At 44.6% G+C, this 24,281-nt stretch overlaps 1 protein-coding gene across 2 annotated transcripts in view; it reads right to left on the bottom strand.

The window, feature by feature from the left end:
- Nucleotides 1-21,937, bottom strand: part of LOC147461370 (BTB/POZ domain protein TNFAIP protein) — a 28,675-nt gene extending 6,738 nt beyond the window's left edge. Inside the window, exons 1-4 of one of the 2 annotated variants that reach the window (XM_086508940.1) lie at nucleotides 21,047-21,937; nucleotides 20,338-20,435; nucleotides 20,203-20,248; nucleotides 19,963-20,051 (exon numbers count right to left, since the gene is read on the bottom strand). In XM_086508940.1, coding sequence (XP_086365066.1) covers nucleotides 19,963-20,051; nucleotides 20,203-20,248; nucleotides 20,338-20,435; nucleotides 21,047-21,859 — 1,046 coding nt within the window. In that variant the 5' untranslated portion in view covers nucleotides 21,860-21,937. The remainder of the gene's footprint in view (nucleotides 1-19,962; nucleotides 20,052-20,202; nucleotides 20,249-20,337; nucleotides 20,436-21,046) is intronic. The other variant, XM_086508941.1, reaches the window with a different exon arrangement.
- Between the last annotated feature and the right edge of the window lie 2,344 nt (nucleotides 21,938-24,281).

Raw genomic sequence — 24,281 nt, 5'->3', positions numbered from 1 at the left:
AGCCGGTCCATACTAAAGCCATGCAACTAAAGCCATGCAACTGAAACCAAGATGCCATCTCTCCATACCAACATGATCTATCTCCCTGCAATGCCAGCTGTCGCGAAGACTCTAGTGCTAATCGAGCATATCTGTCTCTAGGGAGAGCCCAAGTGCTATGCATAAATGAAATTGATCGAGTGAGTGCCTCCACTACCAATGGAGGAGCATCGAGCTCCGCCCTAACAATGACATGTGGTACTGAGGCCTTGGCCCTAATCATCCCATAAATCATAGACACCAAGGGCTTCTCCATACATCTCCATCCATCAATACTGCCAGCTATGCTATGATGATCAACTGAGGGGCCCCATATCTCCACTGCGTACAGCATGGCCGAAGTGACCAAAGTGTCAAAGAGCCAAAGCTTTGTCTGAGGTTCTTGGAACTGAACCTGCGAACATATCCTCTCAAGTCTCCCCAATGCTGCACACGCTCTGGTCAATCGCGTAATCGCTGCAGGCCTCAGGGAAAATATTGGACCATTGAAAACCGCCCCAAGATAAGTGTATGTATCTGCATACTCCGTAGTCTCTCGACCATATGTAAAAGTGGGGGCGGACCTCCTCACCCATTGCGTCGTGGTGTTAAAGACCATTACCTTGGTCTTACCAAGGTTCGCAGACAATCCACTGTCCCGTGCAAATGCATGCAGTGCATCCAAAAGATAATAACAACGGAATCCATGTCCTTCCAAGCTTAGCACCTCTATCACCTCTGTATGTACATAATCTGAAAACTCATCTACATATATCCCAAAGAGAGCCGGAGATAAGGGACAACCCTGCTTCACCCCAATGGTGGAGTGAACCATGTCGGACATGCCCTGAGTAGTGCGTACCTATCCTACCACTGTCCTATATAAAGCTAAGATCCCCCAGATCAGCTTTGTGGGCACCCCCATGTCTTGCAATCTATGTATGAGTCTGGCTTGTGGCACTGTATCAAAGGCTTTGCGGAAATCCACAAAGCTACAATATATCCTCCTGCCATGGTGTCTACCCTCCTCAATAATGGTTGTAAGTGTCAAAATCTGGTCAAGAGTGGAGAAACCTCTCATGAACCTTGCCTGTCCTGCTGCCCGTATGCCCTCTCTCTCTCTCTGCACATCCACTTAACTCATGCTCAAGAATTGATGCATTTAGCCTAGCCAGAGTGTGACCAACCATGATGGTTCGGTGATTCCCAGGAAGCATAGGATCTCCCAACTTGAAGATAGACACAGTGGACATAGTCCAAGTCTCTCACACATGGCTCTATTAAACATCATAGCAAGAGGCTCTGCAAGCATAACTCTGGCATGGATAAAGTGCTCTGCTACCAGACCATTATGATCCTGTGCTCTTCCTGTCTTCATCTGTCAATGGCTTTCCTTACCCTCTCAACAGTAAAGAAAGTACATGTTTATGGGCATGCCTCTAGAGGGTCAGGCAAAGGTGGCTGCCTCGATGCTGTATAGAGAGATGTAGCACATTCCACCCATGTCTCTGTGGAAGTGATGGCTGGTGGTGGAGACTCCATGCCTCACTAAAGTCTTGACTCAAACAGTTGATACAGCTCACACTCTAATTGAGATAGGTAAGCCCTCTTCTTTTGTCGCACTAGGCAACGGAAGATAATCCGTGACTGTCTATGTGTAGTAGTACCCATGAGCACCTCTCTTTGTAATCTGATCCTCGTCTCTCTACACTCCTCATCATACCAACTGTTTTGAGGCATGCTCCCACATCGTCTGCGTGTAGGCTGGCTGTGGGGATATGCCTCTGATGCTGCATCATGTAGCGTCTCTGTCAAAATCTAGGTGAGCTCATCTAGTGGTCGTCCTGGCTCCTGAGTGCATAGCTGCCTGTATATCTCATCAGTGTACACGTGATCCATCTCCCTCGTGAAGGTATACCGAGTATGTGTGGAGGCCTCTCCAAATGGAGCTATGTTGTCCTGAGAGAGAGAGAGAGAGAGAGAGAGAGAGAGAGAGAGAGAGAGAGAGAGAGAGAGAGAGAGAAATGAAATGTTATATTAACGTCTTCAAAAGGCCAAAATGACCTATGAGACCAAAGCGTTACAATGTGGTGAATCTGATACAAAGTCAGAGTAACAAAATGAAATGACAAAATGATAAAATAAAAGTACTATGGGATCCTAAACTGGTAGGTGTGAACTAAGCAGCTAGCTGGGATAGCTAATCATAAGTCACAAGAAATCCAGCATCGGTGGCTGGCAAATCTCATCAATCTCCTCCATGGACAGTAGTCTGACCGAGCGTCGTGCATGTCGGGCCAAAGTCATCCGAATCCTCTGATGTAGCCTTCGTCAATGCTGTGTAGTCCTCCGTAGTCGTGGGCGTCTGGATCTCCCCAGCTCAATCGCTCGATCAATCAATGTGCCTCTGGTGTCAGGCGACAAGATCTACTGTGGTAGTAGCTCCTCTGGGTGTACAGTGTCTCCTCTAAAGAAGTTTGTGATGCAGGAACAACCCAGGCAGCTCTGATCCTCGTACCTCATGACTCTGGAGAGTGGTCCAAGGCCCTCTCTGAACAAGCAGTGGAAGCGGCCTCGTATCTCGTAGTAGACGAGGTAGTGGCATGTGTAGTGTAACTCTGTCTCAGGCTCCATGTTACACAGGGTGCATGTCCCAGTCTCTGATGGCACTCCGTTGTATCTCCCAGTCTCGATCCGCAGCTGGTGTGAGGATGTGTGTATCTGGCCAATGGCACACCGTATCCCATGAGACAGATGGGTGTCCATGTATCAGGGCCTCATCACAAAACCGTCCGCTGTAAGCTTGAGAAGATGCTCTCTGTAGAAAGCCATCTTTGTGCCCAGCTCCTGTGCTGGCTGTACCCATGTCCTCCTGGTGTCTAGCTGAATCAAGTCCTGGCGAATGAGCCTGGTGGTCTGGGACTGTGTAAGAGTCAGAGAGGGTGCATCCAGTGAGTACTGGAAGGGGGGCAATCTATCTATATTGAATCCATGTGTCTGGAACCATGACGTCATCTCCCCATACCAACATGATGTGTCTCCCTGCCTGGCTAATTGTCGAGAGCACTCAAGTGCAAGGTGGACATATCTGTCTCTAGGAAGTTCCCACAAGCGGCGTAGAAAAGAAACAAATCTGGTGAGCGCCTCAACTACTAGTTGGGGGGCGGCTAGCTCTGCTCGGATAATGGCACGTGGTACTAAAGCCTTGGCTCTAATGAGCCGCGAGATCATAGAGACCAAAGGCTTCTCCATGTCCCCGCATCCATCATTACGACATGTTCTCCCGTGATGATCCAATGAAGGCCCCCATATCTCAGCTCCATAGAGCAATACAGAAGCCACCAAAGTGTCAAAGAGCCAAAGCTTCGTCTGAGGCTCCTGAAACTGAACCTATGAACACATCTTCTCCAATTTCCCCAATGCCGAATGGGCTCTGGTAAATCTGGTCTCTGCTGCTCTCCTCAGAGAAAATGTTGGTCCACTAAAAACCACTCCAAGGTAAGTGTAAGCATTTGTATATTCCACTGTCTCCTAGACATATGTGAATGCAGGCGCTGACCTCCTGAACTACTGTGGGGTGGTATTAAATACCATGACCTTGGTTTTACCAAGGTTGACAGACAAGCCACTCTCATGGGCAAACCTATGCAAAGCATCCAAGTGACGTTGCATCCCCTCCGGAGAGTCGGAGATCAACACAATATCATCAGCATATAACAATAGCGGAATCCATGTCCCTGCCAGTGGTGCACCTCTATCACCATCTCTCTCAATGTAGTCAAAAACCTCATCCACATACATACCAAATAGAGTAGGAGAGAGCGGGCATCCCTACTTCACCCCAATAGTGGAGCGAACCGGTGTAGATAGACCCTCTGAGGTGCGTACATGTCCTACTACTGATTTGTACACTGCCATGATCCCCCAAATGAGCTCTGTGGGTACTCCCATCTCCTGTAATCTGCGCATCAATCTAGCTCTGGGTACTGTGTCAAATGCTTTGCGGAAGTACACAAAGCTACAATAGATCCGTCTCCCACGGGATCTGCCTTCCTCGATGATGGCCCTGAGTATCAAAATATGGTCAAGAGTAGAAAAACCTCTCCTAAACCATGCCTGCCCAACAGCATGCATTCCCTCCTTCTCTGCCCATCTACTCAGTTGTTGCTCAAGAATGGATGCGTACGGTCGTGCCAATGTGTGTCCAATAATGATAGTGCGATAATTCCAGGCTCCATAGGGTCTCCTGACTTGAAGATAGGTACGATCGTAGACAGGCTCCAAGTATCAGGCAAGCCCTCACACATGGCACAGTTAAACATAACTGCTAGAAGCTCTGCTAGTAGATCTCTAGCATGCATGAAATGCTCAACCACTAAGCCATCATTATCATATGCTCTCCCAGTCCTCATCCTGTCAATGGCCTTCTTCACCATCTCAGCGGTGAAAAAGGCACATGTGTGTTGGCATGGATTGGGGGGGTCGGGAAGGGGCTGTTGTCCAGAAACTGTGTACAAAGATGATGCGTACTGACCCCAGGTCTCTGTAGAGGTAATGGAAAAGGGGGGAGACTGCTCATGAAAGAGCCTCCATGCCTCACGCGAGTCCTAACTCAAGAATAGCTGGTATAGATCCTGCTCTAGTCGAGCCAAAAATGCCCTCTTTTTCCGCCCCACCAGGCGTCGGAACTCGATCTGTTATTGTCTATGTGTGATGTCCCCCAAAAGCACTTCCCTCTTAAGTCTAGCTCTAGTCTGACGGCATTCCTCATCATACCAGCTATTCTGAGGCATGCTCCCAGAACGATGTCTCTACTCAGGCTGTGTGTGTGGGTATGCCTCTGCTGTTGCATCATGTAATGTCTGTGTCGGTATGGTAGTAAGCTCCTCCAGAGGTCGCCCCGCCGCCCGGCTCTGCAATGGATAGGCGCCTGTAAATCCCATCTATGTATACAGAATCCGTCTCCCGCGTGAAGGTGTAGCGAGTAGGGGCTGCTACCCGTGGAATGTGTGCTACATTGAATTGGAAAGAGATGGTCAGCGACATAATAGCATGATCCACTGCCACCCCAACAGGTCTAGGCCCAGCTGTGAGATCCTGTATACTAGATATGAGGCTCAGCTGTGCCATGACATAATCTACCGTGCTGGCTCCATGTCTGTGTGGAAAGCATGTGACGCCTCCCGCATCGGGAAATCTCTATAGGCCATTCAAGATGGCCAATCCATGTGCAGTCCCCATGTCTATCAAGTGCCGTCCATACTAAGTATGCTCCCCATCCTGTGATATTCTGGATAGGCCCATCTCAACAATATCCATCTCTCTCAACATCTCCTCTGAAGTATCACAAAATACCGTCTCATGATGGGAGTGAAGTCCCCTAGAAAGATAATGCTGCCATCTCTAGAGAATTTCCATATGTCATCATCCAAAATAGGGATTGTCCTCTGGGTGGTGCATATACTGACGTACTCGGGGGAAAGTAGCAAATGGCAATGTAAAGATATCTACCAGTCTCCACGCTCAATCTCACCCACATGTACCTAGCTTGCGCATCCCTATGAGAGAGAGAGAGAGAGAGAGAGAGAGAGAGAGAGAGAGAGAGTAAACCACAAAGAAAAAGTAGATGGATATGATAATCAATTGCTTCTCAAGTTGAGACGCCCAAAGTTTGCATACAAGGATTTACAGAAATAGCGTCGTGGGGCCAAGAGAGCTGAACTAAAGAAGTATAAGAGGGCCAACACTTGCAAAAAAAAAATCAAGACACACAAAACGCATAAAGACACAAGATAATGAAGCAAAATTATCCATTTATTTATTTGGAAAAAAAAAAAGAAACAGCTATAACATTGACTTCAACAAAATAGATGAGCAAAATACATGATGAGTGAAGCGTACTGCAAAGAAACATTGTGCAAAGCTTTACAAGTCACTCACATCAAGGACAACACAAAGCAAAATATTAAACTTCAAAAACAGACATAATTAAAACAACAAAAATTAGTATAAGCTACAAGGTGATAGACCTGGAATGAAGCAATACACAACAGAATCAAAAACAATCTTGAAAGCTTGACAGCATGCCATCTTAACTCTATTACAATGTGCTCAAACAAGAAGTAAAAGATCACCTGTAGCATGCATAGCATCTACGGCATCCCTAATCAGTGCTTAAGAGTAGGGGCAGGTTTGTATGGAGTTAGTTCCCATTCATAACTTAATTCATAAGAACTACTGAACTGAGTGTTTATTGCACAAGGGAGGTATGCTTTGAAGAGCTTGATCCCACATCTTTTCCATTAACATTACAAGGAGGGCCATCATTAGATGGGTTGAAACTTGGAAGTACAGATGACCACATAGATTAGTTAAGTTTAAATCTAAACCAAAGCTCAAACACTGTACTTTTTAATATGTGATACACATGCCAGATACACAAAGAAAGGAATAGAAATATTGTATTAACACTCCGAACCAGGTTTGCCTAGGAGACGAACAGCATACAATGATGTCCATGCATGTCCCTATAGTACCATGCACGTACTAATAAAAAAAAAGTGGTAGATGACAGCACTGAACAAAACTGGATGATGGGGCATATCAACTCTCATGTACTCAACTGTAACTGTGGATATATAGCGGCTCCCCAAATGCATTATAACTCTAGCATGCTATAAGCCTATAGGTGAACAATAGGCTCTCTATGAAAGAAACTGTTCCCCTTATATGGATATGCTAGGGTTAAGGATAAAATACATGGGGGAGGGTGAGATGGCCGCTCTGAGTAGAACTAAGAAAGGGGTCCGGAGATGCCACTTCTCTTGGTGTGTGTGCTGTGTATCTGGTATAATCTCTGCTGCCCCTCTTCTCTTGGTGTGTGTGCTGTGTATCTGGTATAAATCTCTGCTGCCCACTGGAGATTCCAATGACAACATGGGTGGGCCAGTCAAATGTAGTATCCGTCGGGCACAAGCCTCCAGTGCTCCTCTCAAGGTGAAACCTCAAGTAGGCCTCACTCTCAATGGCCATGGCTCCGGTAGACCAACTGTCATCACTGCTCTGCTGTCTCTGTCTACCTCAACGCTGCTCAGAAGCTCCTCCATGGTAGCTATAAGACTATCTCGATGCGTGTGCATCTCTAGCAAGAAGCCGAGGCATCACTGATCCTCAGATTTCATGATGCGACAAATCAGTCCAAAACCCTTCTTGAAGAGTCGGTGATATCTCCCTCTGATAGCATAGTATACTGGGCATGTAGTAGTATGTACATATAAAATGCTCCTCTTTCTCTGGCTTCATCTGCACAATCTGCAAGTCCTGCCCTGTCTGGGTCTGCTAGCTGCCCGTCAAGTCTCGACCTCGAGTATACCTGAGGATCCTCTAACGTGACCAATGGTGCTCCTACGGTATGTGACACGTATATTATATAACCCCATATACAGTAGTCTCTGAATGAGCCCTGCCCTGTAATTAGTAAGACATAGTCTCTGTAGAACTTTATCTTCATGGGCAATGGAGTCAGTGGGTCTACCCATGTGTAGATCACATCTGATGGCCTGACTCCTCTCAAAATCAGACAGTTATATATGTGGCGCGCGTAGATCATGCTGAAATGGTAATAAAAGCATCAAGCTTTTGAGCTTCCCGTTCCCACTTGCCGTCCCGCCCTCTTCTATACACTAAACATCCATTTGAGCCACGTCCCCACTCCTCGGGATGCTTCCCTTGTGACTATGGTGCCATCAACTCTATTGAAGGGAAGACGGGAAAGAGGGAGAGTCTCCAACAAAGAAGAAAGGAAAATAAAAGCATGCACATATCGCAGAAATGAGAGAGAGAGAGAGAGAGAGAGAGAGAGAGAGAGAGAGAGAGAGAGATGAAATGAAATAGTATTAAATATATTAACGCTTTAAAAGGCCAAATTGACCTATGAGACCAATCCGTTACAAATTGGTGAATCTGATACCATGTCTGGGTACAAAGAAGAGATGCTAAAATGAATCTAGAAGTGCTACTAGCAGGAACTCTGTGGGTATGTGTGATCCTTGATACAATGGGTGCCCAATATAAGAGGGTGATATAATGGGTCATGAATCTATCCTCATCTGTACTCTGGATGTCGAGTCTGCTGCAGTCTTCGTCGATGCTAAAAGCAGCTACATAAAAAGCATCAATCTCAAAAGCAACTGGTCTTCAAAAGCAAGTGCTCAAAAGTTGCTAGCGCAAAAGCAGGAATCCGTACAACTTTGCCACGTCAGCAGCCAGAGTGAAGCGCAGAAATCCGTACAATCTGCCATGTCAGCAGGCCAGCGCAAAATGCGGAATTCCCTACAGGATGCCACGTCATCAGCTTCTATGCGTAATCCATTCTCTTACACAATGGCGGCATTATTTACTCGGAGCCAATTTCATAGTCTTTACACATTACCAGAGTTTATGCTACTTCTTGTCACAGAAGTAGCTCTCGAAAAAGCAGATGCAATGGGCTAACATCCTCCCACGATTTCACTTCTAGATTGTCCATGTTTAGGGACAAAAGAATTTAGTGGCAGATGCATTGTCTCGGAAGCCCTTGGTTCTGGCTATTTCTGCGATTCATCACAGAAGCTTCGAGGATATGGTTGACCAGCATGCCACAGATCTTGACTTTGCTGACAGTTTTACTCAGATACAGAATGGAGAGACAGTTTCAGGCTATTCCTTACGGGCGTCAGGACGGCTATTTGATGCGGAAAACAATGTTATGTGGTACACAGACATTGAGGGAAGAGGTCCTGACAGAGTGCCAAAGGATGTGGATGATTTTGTTCGCAGTTGTTTAGTATGCCAAAAGATCAAGTTTGACAAGCATAAGGAACAGGGACTACTACACCCTTTACCCATTCCCACCAGCCCCTGGGAAAGCATTGCTATAGATTTCATTTTTCATCCGCCCAAGAAAGTGGGCACGATGGCATTTGAATTGTCTAGTGCGTCGGTACTTCGAATCAGTGTGTATTGAATTGGTTTATGGCCTCTGTCTATTTTGCAGGCGTAATCGAGGGCGATTACAACTCTTTCAAGAAGGGGGTATGTCACAAACTTATGACGTGGCATGCTATAGGTTGTCCCAACTTATAAGCACCTGCCGACGGGGCCTAGGGACAACTAGGATTAAAAGAAAAAAAGCAAAGGGCTGCAGCTGTATGAAAATCTGCAAAGTACGTTGAACTACCGACGTGGCTGGCCCCTTGTGCTCTCTCTGGCCCACTTTTTATGTTGACGAACCGGTAAGCACAGGCAACCCAAGGGCAATTGTACTTTGCTCATTATTAATACAAAAAGAAATACCGAAAGGGGCGCCGGTCTTTGGGGGCCATCTCTCTAGGTGTGGAACTATGGCGGGCCGTGTCGACTCAATTGAATAGTGATTTAAGTGGGAATTCTCTCTCGTGTGCCGTGCCAGATTCCAGACTTGGGGTGTCCAAGTCTGTTACATCTTAGGGATAAACACCCATACAATCACAAGATACAACCAATAACATTAATTGTAAAGATCACTGCATTCTAAAGTTAGAACCATACACGTTAATGGTAAGCTATAGGCAACAGACGGTGAATGTGCAATAAATAAAATTGTAACAAGCCACGAGTCCTTTTTAGTTTTAAGATATGTGAGCAGGTATGTTAGAAAGTTTACTCTAGCTGTAAGAGAAAGAGGAGTCCTCACGAGTCTTGATGCCTTTGTTGTAGCTCTCACATGTGGAAATGAAAGGAAACACGACATCACGTGTTTTTTCAAGAAATAAGTTAGGCATTCTAAAACTAAACCCAAAAGTTTGTAATAAAACCTTACATAATTGTTTCTTCACCTTATCCTTAAAAATGTTTCAGGTGTTTCATGTTTCATTTTGTTTCAAGGGGACATGTGACACTACCTGGAATGACATTCAACCATCGAAACAAGTGTTTCATGTTTTGTTTTGTTTCAACGGGACAAAATAGGCATGTGACACTACTTGGAATGACATTAAACCATCGAAACACGTCAAGAAATGGCATCGAACCGTTGAGTTATGACCACTTGGCCACAGTTATCTTCTCGACCACTTTCGCGGGTCCGGAGACCATATAAGGCAGGTCGGTAGACCATGTGTCATGAAACGAGATAGTTCAAACAAGAAAACAAACAAATTCTCAAATAATTATTCAACCTATTGCAATACAGATACTTATTGACTGATCTATACAAGTTGACCTCATATCCTTCAAGAATGCTTATATGCCCCACTTTCAAGGGCCAAAAAGCTCTTTCATCACATTTCTCAAATCTATCAAAAAAGAGTCGAATGACCTCCGCTTCTCTCATCATCTACTATCATACATATTTTTAAAAAGGAACATATGATTCTTTGTAGCAACCCCTCGCTTCTTCTCACTCTCTCTCTTTGACATTGTCACAAAAAGATTCCTCCCCCTTCCTTGCATCCACATGTCGCTTTATTATCTTCTACTTTTCTCTACAAGATGACGGTTTTATTTCCAAGGTTCGAATCTGTAATAGGGTTTGCTTGGAAAAAGGAAAATTACTGAGCTTAATCCCATTGTAATCAGCCAGCACCATGTGCCATGCGGGCGCATGCTGACAAAGACATAAACACAATCGAAATAGAATTCAAAAAAAACTCTACTTCTGAATTGTGGAAAACGCTAGAGAGAGACAATTCCTCTAAGAGATTCCTAACCCCCAAATGACACTCCTGGCACTATTTCTCATTTAAATGATCTTTGTGTGTAGAATCTATAATGGGAAAACACCACGTGCCGACGGAAAAGAATAGATTGAGCAGACTTTTAAGCACTTCATTAACAATTGAACTAAAAGAGATGCATGACACACGAGACGCGGAGTGGCAGAGTTCCATCCCAAGAGAGCACTAGCCCCATCCTTGGCGCCACTTTCGGTATTTCTTTATATTGCTTGAACTCAGTACAACAAAGGCGTTACGTATCTGCACCTTCACGCGGAAGCATGCCAGATAGTGAACCCTTGCCACATATTTAAAGACCCTTGGCCTAAAAGCAGTTACATGAAAAGCATCCGGTCTTTAAAAGCTAGCACCATAAAATCAAGGTGTTCCGTACACTACCACGCTAGCAAACTGCAACGCAATTCGCGGACGCCCGTACAACTGCCACACTATCAATCCAACAATGTAAATTGCCGAGTGTCCGTACAACAAAGTATCACGTCACAATTCTCCACGCAAAGGGTTTTTTTTTTTTTTGTCTCTTGCTTTATTTTAACCGTAGTCACTTGGGCCTTATCAGACGAGGTCCCATAAGTTGGTGGGAACTCTTCTTTCTTAAAGGATTAGGCAATTGGGCAAGACTTAGTAAGTTGGTAAAACTTCTTCTGCTACTTCTACTTCTTCTGCTACTGCGTCTTAAGGTTTAGGGCCCTCCTCCAGGATCTGCAAGTCGGCTCGGGTCTTTAGTGGCTTGACACGTCGGCAATTTGTGACATCCTCCCTTTTTGGAGAAGAGTAATCGTCCGCAATTACCGTATATCCGCAAAACTCAAGTTAGCTCAAACAATTTCCAAGGGACGATCAGTTTTCTCATTCCAGATTGGAGCTCTTGAGCTTCCGGTGTCACAAACAGGAGCGCATAACAATATAAAATATACTCGGATAAATAGAATTTATCACTTAATATTGAAGCCAAAGGATATAAAGAGAAATAGATAGAGAGAGAGAGAGAGTGAGAAGATCGACACAATATTGGGGACCAGAAGATGGGCTGGTCCCCCCCCCGTAACAGTATCTTTATTACTGAGGAGAAGTCTATACAAGCACTTGAACCGAACGTATTACCACGTTCGTTCTAGAATAGGACTTGATGGTTCCCGGAAGCCTCGGCTTCCGATTCCTAGGGCAAAACCCTATTCCAAGGAACTTCCGTTCCTTATTCCAAATCCTTGAGAACCAAGGTTCTCGCCTCTAGATCACACCTTCCAGACTCGGGGCATAGCATCCCTGCAACTCTTTTCCGACTCTGTTTCCAAAATCCTGTTCCTGCAGAATAACTCCGCTTTCTTGGACACGAAGTCCTTCCCTTGGGAATTTCAACTTCCGGATCACATCCCAAGAGTCTACACCTCTTCAATCCGTGGATCTGCTTCCCGAACTTGGGTACGAAACCCTTGGGCTGATCTGGCTCTAGTTCCTCAGAGCACTTTTATCCTGCAGAGGCTCATGCCTTCCTCTGCTCCTACTCCCTCACGAAGAGGAAGTACACCTACAATCAAATACTTAGAGATCATAACATAAAAATCGTACCTTCAAAGTCGCGACGCTCGTAACGCAACTCGGTTCTCGAAAAAGCAATTCCCCGGAAGAGATCTCCGCATAGAAAATCCTCTCTTCCAGTCCTACACACAAAAGAAGTGTGTTCTTGGGTTCCTTCTCATAAATCAGCCCCGTCTACGACGTTTATGGGCTGAAAACAGAGAAAAACAGCAGCTTGTCGCGATGGAAACACGCTACGTAGGCACTTCTTCGCGAGGGAACTCGCGCACTGGGTCTTGGCGACATCTGGTACACTTGGGGCTGCCATGGGCATCACCGGCAAACGTCTTCTTTGCGGGTGAACTCTGTAACAGCATCTCCTTCTTGCAAAAACTGATCCTCCCCTCTGAGTCAGGGCATGTGATGCTTTTATAGCTCCTAGCCACAGGCACGAATAGCTGCTCGCGTAGAGATCGCGGCCGTTTTTTTTTTTTCTTTTTTTTTCTGTTCTACCAGAAAAAGAGAGAGAAAATGCTGGCTGATCTGTTGCCTTATTTATCAGATGGCTGCCCACTTATTAAGTGGGCGGCCAGCGTATTTTACAAATAGTCTGAACCTGCCCAAAAACTCAATAAAACCTTATAAATTAAAAACAATGCTTTCACAGCACTTCCCAGGCGTACCTGGATGCAATCACATGCACAGTTGCAATGCAGACATAGACTTCCTCGCGAGAAAGCATCTGCTTTCCCGAAAGGCAATCCCGCTTTCTCAAAAAGCACATGTTTTTCCTCAAAGTTTCCTCTGAACCCATCTTCATTGAACATTCAAGTGCTTGCTTTTTCCTTGTGCACAATTCTAACACAGTTCAGAATTTCCTCCCGACTATGGATATTCCCTTTCCGATGCACCCGTCACCCACCTTGTGACGCATCAGGAATACCCATCACCTAGTCCTTTCCTACCGAACTTACGGTACAATCTCCTTCACGATACTCTATGTCACCCATCCTATGACGCATCAGAGATGTCCGTTCCCGGATGGTCGGATACTTCTCTCCGATGCTCCCTGTCACCCATCCGATGTGACGCATCAGAAGTACCCGTTCCTTGTGGCCTTACAGATATTCCCGTTCTCAATGTTCCCGTCATTACTTTAAATGACGCACTAGGAATACTCTGTACTCGGATGTCTCCAGTGAGAAAAGCCCTCTCACTTAAAATTCCAATAATTCATTTAGAATTATTTTTCTGTAAGATAAAGCCAATTTAGCAACATCCCTCTCACTTATAAACAATTGTCCTCAACTGTAGAGGTCCAACTGAACTGCCGGGGAGAAACCGGAAAGATTCCAAATCTTGCTCAATGGTGAGTTGAGCTAGTCCTTTCTCAAAAGAGAACTTAAAAATTTAATTAAACAAAAATTCAATAATTCAATACGTACCTTACCAATTCATGTCTTTCCTCTAGGACCTCGAGGATATCCTTCACCTTTCATTAAAGTTACGAGACATGTAAGAACTCGTCATTCGCGTCTTTCCAACAGATTGGAAGTTTCCTCATCCGAGAATCTGTTTACTCAATTCCACCTTCTCAATTCCGAGAAGAATAAACCTCCTAGAAATCAATCTAGGTCTATGTCCTTGCGCATAACCTTGCGCTATTAGTCCTGAGGGTATTAAACCTCTTGTGTCCTCCCGCATAGGGTATGTCGAGAGCATTAAGCTCATGTGAATCTTCCTATGGCAGAACAAGTGTGTCATCTTACCAAAGTAAGTTCTTATTCCGGGCCTTTGCTTTGGATATGCCAATTGTTCTGATCCAAAGCTTCCTTATCTAAGACTCTGTTAACTTGATTTTGTCTTCTCAAATTCGAGAAGAATAATCTTCCTAGAAATCAATCTAGGTATTTGTCCTTGCGCATAATCCTACGCTGTTAGTCCGGAGGGTATTAAACCTCTTGTGTCCTCCCACATAGGGAATGCCCAAGTCATAGAGCATTAAGTTCGATGTCTTTCTTCCACAATTTGCGATCACCTTAAAGAAGGTTCTTGTTCCAAGCCGTCGCTCAACGTAGGCGAATGGTTCCAATCCGAAGATTCCTTGTGCACGGCGGCACTTCCTTCCAATCTTTTCCTCCTGCAAGTTATTATCACCAGCAGTGTTTTCCTGACGCCCATTAGCGTCTCTTCCTTGCAGAGGCCATCCTTGCAAGCATCTAGGACTCCTCGCAAAATCTTAGGCAGATAAAATTCTAGCCATATCATTCTGTGAACATAAGTTCAAACTCGGCCCACTTAAGGGCGAACACGCTTTAGATCTCAAGGATGTTCTCCCATATGTGGTTAAGGTAATTCTTACCATTTTTAAAACGGTTGGCGAATTTGACTCTTACGAACATAATAGTTCGAATTTATTCCAGCAACGTGTAAATGCTACTTGACCTACTCATGGAGAAACATATACCGCAACCAAAAGTTGCTACTGTAATGGTAAAAGCACATAGCGTACTCAATAATCAACGACCATCAGAAAACCTCTTCTCCGTAGAGAAACTCAAATTCCTTCTACCGACAACATCTCAAATAGAGATTCTCGTGTCGGAATATCCTTGCGCGCAAAAAGGCGCTCAAGAGAGTATAACAAACTCCCGTCCAGTTCCTGAAAGGAAGTTGGTTCATCTCATTCCATTCAGCAGAAAAAAATCAACTGGTAGATGACCCACCTTGGCATAGGTCTGCATCTTCGTGTGTTATCCATGTACCCAAAGGTGTACATAATTCTTAAGCTGTGTTAGAGTTTTGATAAACTTGGGAAATTACCTTCCCTTCGTAAGATCCTTAGAGCGAAGACGCTCAACCTGACGATCCCTTGGCTCGATCTTAGAGCAAAACCCGCTCATCGAATAATTCTTGGATTCCTCGAGCACATGCCGTAGTCGTCGCTGATTCCTTCCCTCCTAAAGAGAGTGTTCATTCACTTGTGCAAAAAGCACTACCATATCTTCCCTTACCGTGTAGGGGGGTGTTGGTTCATAAGGTACTCAAGCTTACTGAAAGCTGTTCTTGGTTGAAATCTCGGAATGGTTCCTTCCTTTATGTCGTCCTATCCGCAATAGCAGGTAATTTGTTGGTGAACTACCGGATACAAGATCAATAGTTGACCTTCCGGATATTTGAGCAAACCAATCCATCGCATAAAGCAATGTTTCAACTCAATTCTACTCTCATAAACACTCAAGAGTGATTGTCCTGGTTAGACACATGCATATCTCATGCATAAAAGCAATACGCAGTTTATGAGTTCCTCAAAGATTTAACTTTGATCAAAGACCTGCCCTCTCACTTAAAGTTTGAGGGTCTTCTATTCAAAAACTTAGGAGTTAGATTGAATTCCCTTACTCCAAACTTTCTCCGGAGAGCAACGTATCCTTCGAGGAGAGGTAACAAAAATTCATTGTTTTTGTGTTCAATGGTTCCCGTCCCACTGCGGGGATTAAAGTCTATGTACACTAAGGTGTACACTTTCAGCTTTTATCGCTGACTCCACCATCTGCTGCAAAGTATCTTGCAGATGCGTCTACAAAATTCGGGCAAAAGTTCTTCGTTAAATTTCTTCATCTTTCCTTCCTCAAAGAGGATGAAGAGCGGAGCTACCTTGGCAAGAGTGAACCACTACTTGCTTGGACTCGCTCGTATTTCTATTGGGCAAACCGATCCCAATCTTCTTGGATGCCTTCCTCAAAGCGTAGAGGAAAAAAATTTGTCGGAAAATTCAGCCTTGAATTGAATCCAAGTCTTGTTGTAAGTTCCTTGCAGAGCTTTGGTATACCACCAAGTACTTGCAATCCCCTTGAGGTGTTTGGTCACAATACCTCACCTTCGACGCTTCTCAGAAATTGCCGTTTGCAAAGGCAACTTCAAACTATCGAATAAAAGATATAGCTTTCAGGACATCTTCCCTTCCATCAAAAGTATCAAACTTCACTGGAGTGTTCTTAGGTCTAAAGACCTTCTTCATATCCTTCCCGAAATGACGGCATTTCTTGGCTATGGTTATGGTTTGATGTTCATGGATATTTTCTGGATTCTGAAGGATCTTGAGCATTCCGCTACTTGGATTCTCTAGGTTCTTGAGCATCATGCTCTTGTCGCCTTCTCAGAGAATCCCAAGTCTTGTGTCGACTTCTTGCAGAGAGAAATTTTTTTTCAAACTCTGCGAGCTTTTCCTACAGGACTTAGGTTTCCGCCTGCTTACTTCTCTCTTGGCTTGTCATGGCTTCTTCCCGTATCTTCCCAGAGTCGTCCTCCTTTACAGAGAAAGAGAGGAGACCATGCTCTGATACCACTGTCACAAACGGAAGCGCATAACAATATAAAATATACTCGGATAAATAGAATTTATCACTTAATATTGAAGCCAAAGGATATAGAGAGAAATAGATAGAGAGAGAGAGAGAGTGAGAAGATCGACACAATATTGGGGACCAGAAGATGGGCTGGTCCCCCCCCCGTAACAGTATCTTTATTACTGAGGAGAAGTCTATACAAGCACTTGAACCGAACGTATTACCACGTTCGTTCTAGAATAGGACTTGATGGTTCCCGGAAGCCTCGGCTTCCGATTCTTAGGGCAAAACCCTATTCCAAGGAACTTCCGTTCCTTATTCCAAATCCTTGAGAACCAAGGTTCTCGCCTCTAGATCACACCTTCCAGACTCGGGGCATAGCATCCCTGCAACTCTTTTCCGACTCTGTTTCCAAAATCCTGTTCCTGCAGAATAACTCCGCTTTCTTGGACACGAAGTCCTTCCCTTGGGAATTTCAACTTCCGGATCACATCCCAAGAGTCTACACCTCTTCAATCCGTGGATCTGCTTCCCGAACTTGGGTACGAAACCCTTGGGCTGATCTGGCTCTAGTTCCTCAGAACACTTTTATCCTGCAGAGGCTCATGCCTTCCTCTGCTCCTACTCCCTCACGAAGAGGAAGTACACCTACAATCAAATACTTAGAGATCATAACATAAAAATCGTACCTTCAAAGTCGCGACGCTCGTAACGCAACTCGGTTCTCGAAAAAGCAATTCCCCGGAAGAGATCTCCGCATAGAAAATCCTCTCTTCCAGTCCTACACACAAAAGAAGTGTGTTCTTGGGTTCCTTCTCATAAATCAGCCCCGTCTACGACGTTTATGGGCTGAAAACAGAGAAAAACAGCAGCTTGTCGCGATGGAAACACGCTACGTAGGCACTTCTTCGCGAGGGAACTCGCGCACTAGGTCTTGGCGACATCTGGTACACTTGGGGCTGCCATGGGCATCACCGGCAAACGTCTTCTTTGCGGGTGAACTCTGTAGCAGCATCTCCTTCTTGCAAAAACTGATCCTCCCCTCTGAGTCAGGGCATGTGATGCTTTTATAGCTCCTAGCCACGGGCACGAATAGCTGCTCGCGTAGAGATCGCGGCCGTTTTTTTTTTTTCTTTTTTTTTCTGTTCTACCAGAAAAAGAGAGAGAAAATGCTTGCTGATCTGTTGCCTTATTTATCAGATGGCTGCCCACTTATTAAGTGGGCGGCCGGCGTATTTTACAAATAGTCTGAACCTGCCCAAAAACTCAATAAAACCTTATAAATTAAAAACAATGCTTTCACAGCACTTCCCAGGCGTACCTGGATGCAATCACATGCACAGTTGCAATGCAGACATAGACTTCCTCGCGAGAAAGCATCTGCTTTCCCGAAAGGCAATCCCGCTTTCTCAAAAAGCACATGTTTTTCCTCAAAGTTTCCTCTGAACCCATCTTCATTGAACATTCAAGTGCTTGCTTTTTCCTTGTGCACAATTCTAACACAGTTCAGAATTTCCTCCCGACTATGGATATTCCCTTTCCGATGCACCCGTCACCCACCTTGTGACGCATCAGGAATACCCATCACCTAGTCCTTTCCTACCGAACTTACAGTACAATCTCCTTCACGATACTCTATGTCACCCATCCTATGACGCATCAGAGATGTCCGTTCCCGGATGGTCGGATACTTCTCTCCGATGCTCCCTGTCACCCATCCGATGTGACGCATCAGAAGTACCCGTTCCTTGTGGCCTTACAGATATTCCCGTTCTCAGTGTTCCCGTCATTACTTTAAATGACGCACTAGGAATACTCTGTACTCGGATGTCTCCAGTGAGAAAAGCCCTCTCACTTAAAATTCCAATAATTCATTTAGAATTATTTTTCTATAAGATAAAGCCAATTTAGCAACATCCGGCGTAGCAAAATTAGCCATCACACCCAGACCGCGCTGATCTTGAACAGTTGTCTCGATGCACTAAAACTACATAACAAGGCAATTAGGAATATTCAATAGTTGGCACATCACAAAGCAATACAAATGCTCACATAAGCATGTTACAAGAAACAACGAACGGTGTCGTTAAGCACTTTCCCGAGACAAACAGTCTACGGTATGAAGCTACTCCACAATTACCTTGTCACTCCCCACGCAAATAACCTAAAAAGGTACAAGCCATGAGCTAAGAGGACTCGTACAACCAAATGCTCCCAAAATCGCAACCTGCATCACTTGGAGGTTTCAAACATACAACTAAACACTCCCCAGACATCCTGTCTACATCATTCAAAGGTTTTCCAGTGTACAACAAAACGCTCCCTAGACATACCATCTCCACCTTTCCGAGGTTTTCAAGCATACAACAAAACCCTCCCCGAACATCCCATCTGCGTCGTTCCGAGGTTCAAACACTATCAAACAGCATTTCGCACTACTCCACTCGAGAGTAAATCACCAATCATTGAAACCAGTATTAAAAAATCTGCACCAAGTCAAGTTTAAAACAGATACCATGTTTAAAACAAATACCATGCATTTCAAACAAATTCCAAACAAAGTGTGATCGTAGCCCCAAGATGTAGCAATCACTCTGGACCTCCAAGGTTGTCAGCTCGAGAAGGAACACCTTGCCTTGTCAGAAAGTGCCGCATCTACAGATGTCCTATTAGTAGGTGGTAGCTACTCTAATCAATCTCTTTTGCTATGCAAATCTTGCAACGAACATGCTCAATAAGGTACCAAACAAAAATGAATGGGCTTTCCTAGTCTAAGAATTAGCTTTGAAAGAAGTAGCACGTTTGTGAGGCACATTGAGCCCATATGCACGTGACACGTACACAAAAACATTCATTTTCGAGCTAGGTGACCTATACCTTGGCTAGATGGGCTGTATGTTTGGTCTCTCTTCGATTCACTTTTTGGAACTTGGGCCACTTTTACTTCTTTACACATTTGCAGCGTTTTCAAGAGTCGGGGCCAGTTTTGTGCCCTACTTGACCTCAACCACTATTTACGGGAGAGACACGTGTCCATGTGATCGTTTGATCTTGTATCATGCCAGAGTTAGACAAAGCACTCAAGTCTCAAAGAGCCTTCCCCATATCTTCCCACACTCCGTATCAATGACTAGAAGCCTTGTACTACAACCACAAAAACATTTAAACCGAAACTATCAATGGAGCTGCTACTTAGGGAGAAACACCACATGACTTAGAGCATAACCAAAAATTTGCTAAGAAATGCTTCCGCCAAATAACACATAGACAAGACAAGCTTTGAATGTTCCTGCACAAATACAATAATTTAATAATACACATACCCACTACGAACAAGATGCAAACGCTGTTTTGCAAGCTCAAACGAAGCAGAAGGGAATATATCCTCCAGCTCCTCATCTGAAACCTGCAACTATGAAAAAATCTCAAAGTAAGACTCAGCCTAATTCGTGATTGAGTAGCTTACCCAAAAGCTGGTACAGAATGTACCTTACAGAGAGATAAATTCTGATTCTCTTTTTTAAAACCAATAAAACTCAACAGTAAAAGCTAATAATGTGCACCTCCTTCAGAACCTCGCCGTCATCAATTTTGAGGATTTGCAACGGCCTGCATATAAATATTTATGAAAATTACACAGTAGAGTCTAAATGAAAAGATGACAATGAGCCAGCACTGTGGGGCATGGATACCCTTACGTGTCAAGGGGGCACAGAAGAAAGCATTGCCTTCCATCTGAGCTAGAGAAAACTCGCCGTATCAAGCAATCCAGAGGCAGCTTAGTTTGAGAGTCTACCTGAAATAACAAATAATAGAAGCCTCAATTGGTGATTGTGAATGTGCACCCTAGAACCTTTAAAACACTCATCCCTATAACTGCCAGGAATATATGTGACTATCCCCGACTAGCAACAACAACTTAATTACATGGACAACATAACATACATTATGATATGGGGTCAATAGTAGTCATTGAACGGGATTTTACTGGGAAAAAATCAGAAAAACAAAAACTTCCACCCTCGACTTGACTTGCACCTCGAAATTCAATTTTATCAGTAAGTCTCAGAGAGGCTTCTACTACTAACCTTCAGCTGAGTTTTGCACTCAAAGTTTGTATTCAAAACTACAAGGCCAGTTGCTTACAAACAAGCCTAATCATAACCAAAATTGTTAATATCATGACTCTTGAAAACTTCCTGAAAGGAATCTACCCGATCCACTCAACAGATACTACTGCAAATAAATAACTAAGCTGGAATATGTGGAATGACGGGACTTTTCATAGCATATAAAAGTAGGATATTTCAAGAGACCTCTAATTCAAAACGAGCTGTCTTTAAGGTTATTATCAAGACCATCTGATAGGCTCAAAAATACCCTTCCGTATTAGGTATTTACACATACCAAGGTGGCGACACGTTTGTGAGGTGGAGCCATGACAGACACACTGCCGTCTTCGGCGAGCACGAATCCAGCAGGTGGGATGGGCATTGTCAAGTGCTCCAAAGAAGCTTCGACCTCAGAATCAAGATCAGCATCCTCATCAAAATCAAATTCACCTTCACTTTCACCCTCTTCCTCGTCATCACTAAACTTGGATGATCGACTAGTCACTTTTTTTGCACTGTATGGCAAAGTGTTTGCATTGTTGTTGTAGTTGGATTTGTTGTATGACCTAGACGTTCTGACGGTACCCTCTTCTTCATACTCCCCTCCATCCTTTTCTTCGACAACAACCAACTTCTGTCCTCTTCGATTGCTAGAGCTGTTGCTCTGGAACTTAGGGTTCGAGCTAGAGCTGTTGTTCTGGAACTTGGGGTTCGAGCTGCTACTGTTCGACCTGGGGTTTGAGTAATCATTGTACTGTTTAGAATTTTTGTTACCACTACTGCCTCCTTTCCTGCCGGTCTTATCCTCCTTCACGGCTAGACTTGCATTGCGACCACCCCCACCCCCTCTTTGGCTTGTATTCTTCCTTGGGGTATCATATTTCCCTTGCCTAGCTGTCACAACGACACAAGAGGCCTGCTTTGTGATCTTCTCGCAGTCCCAGCGCAGACCGGCGTGCTTGTTGGTCGACGACGACAATGAAGAAAGCTGGTTTTGAAGATGACGAAAGGAGAATGAAGCAGGAGCTGAAGAAGCAGACGCAGGCGACGAGGACGCTCTGGAAGAAGGAGAAGCTCTGAAGGAGCTGCTGCTGCAGGAGCATGCCATGGCTAGGCTAGCTGAAGTTGTGCACTACGACGCTGTAAAACCCATATCCATCGTAAACCTTCGAGGAGAACCTATTCTAATGGTTTTATGGGGTTTCGAATAGTGATGACACAACTCTAATAGAGACTAGTAGGCCCGACCAATTTTTGATTAAGGGGTATCTTTAGAGATCCCTTTTCATGGCTTTGAGGTGAAAAAGGGGGGAGGAGACACGTTGAGGAAGATGTTTCTTGGGATGGGAGAGTATGAGGTGAGGGTTTTTGAAAAGGGAAGGAAGGTGGCACGTGGAGAGAGGAGAGAGTTGTATAGGTCGGAGTAGAGAGAGACTAGTAGGGTAAAGGTCCCAATTAAAAGTCGAGGTCCCTCTTTAGGGACCCCTAGATACTCACTATATGATGGCTATAAGCACCACTTTAGGCACGTGATGTTCTCAGTGCTTCCTTGGCTAGCGTAGTCACGCATCAATCTCGTGCGTTCGATCTTTGCTGGTAGTACTTTCTCAGAAATGGCCCCTGACAGTTCTTCCAATGGTACCTTCTTTTGTTACACGCAAAGCGCAAATCATCGTCGATCTTAGCCATTAAACCCTCGTTCTGGATGACCTCGTTGTTGTAGATAGACACTGTGCTGCGCTTTCAAATGGACTTCTCCAATTGCAAAATGATGCACCATACCCCGTGGAAGTTGTCACACAGTTTCAACGTCTCTAAACAAGGACTTTTACCCTAGTGGTCAAGTGGTGCTCTAGTCCAACGAGAGAGAGAGGGGGGGGCTCCTTGACGAGAGAAAGGTGGAAGAGCCAGTCTCTCCTCCCTTCTACGATCGCTTCGCAGCCAATATCGTGTTCTTTTTTCTTTCCACTTTCTGGTTGTGTGGCTTTTGAATTGAGTTTGGATCCCTTTATACCTTGATAAAAGTCTTTTTATGTAGTCAGACTCTCTCTCTCTCTCTCTCTCTCTCTCTCTCTCTCTCTCTCTCTCTCTCTCTCTCTCTCTCTCTCTCTCTCTCTCTCGTGTGAGGGGGTCATTTTTCATAGAAGGAAGTTGTAGCCTATAGCACAAATAGACCTTTTGAACTCCATAACTTTCAGCTCCTCTTGCCTTTAATTGACTCGTTTGCCTCTCTAATCTACTCAGCTTTGGCGCAAGAATGTCTTCTTCACACAGTGTGCCCGCAGGTCACCATTGTAGCTTCTAGCAACTTCTCTCTCTCTCTCTCTCTCTCTCTCTCTCTCTCTCTCTCTCTCTCTCTCTCTCTCTCTCTCTCTCTCTCTCTCTCTCTCTCTCTCTCTTTTCCATAGCCACTCTCCACGTTTTACCTTCCCTTTCTGCTCGTATACCAAATTTTAACCTTTCTTTGTGTATTTAAAGGTGTACAGCGACCCCTTGTTCACTTAGTGCTAGCTCGTAAGGACTAGAAATACTATGAGCCATGTACCACCCCATCTATTAATTTTCATGTCCTCCTTTACCCTCCCTCTTAGTTCATGCTCAATAGCACCATTATTTGCAATTGACATGGTCTTAAGCAAACCCAATTTGAATGACATTTCTAGGCAGTTCCTTCTAAAGCGACCTTCTGCGGTGATAACGGTGCAATTGGGTATGGTGTTTGTAAATGATGGGAACATCCTCCAAACGAAGATTCAGATGGATGGTTGGGCCGGCTGGACTGCTAATTACCAAGGCCAATTACCGCGATAACTGATACAGTCCACAATCCTTCAGAGGCCGAGTCCGGTGGCTACAAATAGGGCTCACTAGTCAATTTTACGGAACGGATCATTGGGACTTAAAAGGCCAGCTACCCGATTCATGGATGATCTGGACCGTGTCAGCACTATCCATGAGGAGTCAGAGCGAGGCTCTGATATTGAGAGAGAACTTGGGAATGAAACATATGTTCCTCTAGGGCCATGAGCAGTTGATGAATTAAGGGATTCTTAGCACTCAACCCATTCGAGGAGAAGACGTGTAGAGAGAGTAGAGTGATGGACCCGATCTCATGGTTCTTAGCGGAGCAGGAAACATATTGAGGATAGTGAGGACGGCAAGCAAAGTCATCGATCACCAAGACATAAACCAACAAAGAAGATTGAAGAAGACACAGTGACTAAGACTAAAGATAACAATGATTGGGAAGTTGATACAGATCACTACTGTAAAAGATGATCCAAAGACAGAAAACCGGCTCACAAAACAATAGCGAGTAACCATGAACGTTCTACCGACCTGAAAATATCCTTTCGAGTCTTCAAAGAGGGAATAAAGATGATCCATACATAAATATCCAGGCTTTTGAACAATATGCTAAGCTAGAGGATATCGATGGAGGATGAATTGGGAGAATGTTTTCCTGTAGACATTGAAGGAAGCGGCTAGAACATGGTACCACCATTATCTAGGCTTTCAACTCAGATCAT

This window comes from Adiantum capillus-veneris, chromosome 3 (assembly GCF_014529385.1).
Source record: "Adiantum capillus-veneris isolate H3 chromosome 3, ASM1452938v2, whole genome shotgun sequence".
Taxonomy (NCBI): Eukaryota; Viridiplantae; Streptophyta; class Polypodiopsida; order Polypodiales; family Pteridaceae; genus Adiantum; species Adiantum capillus-veneris.
This window is presented reverse-complemented; position numbering and strand designations above follow the sequence as displayed.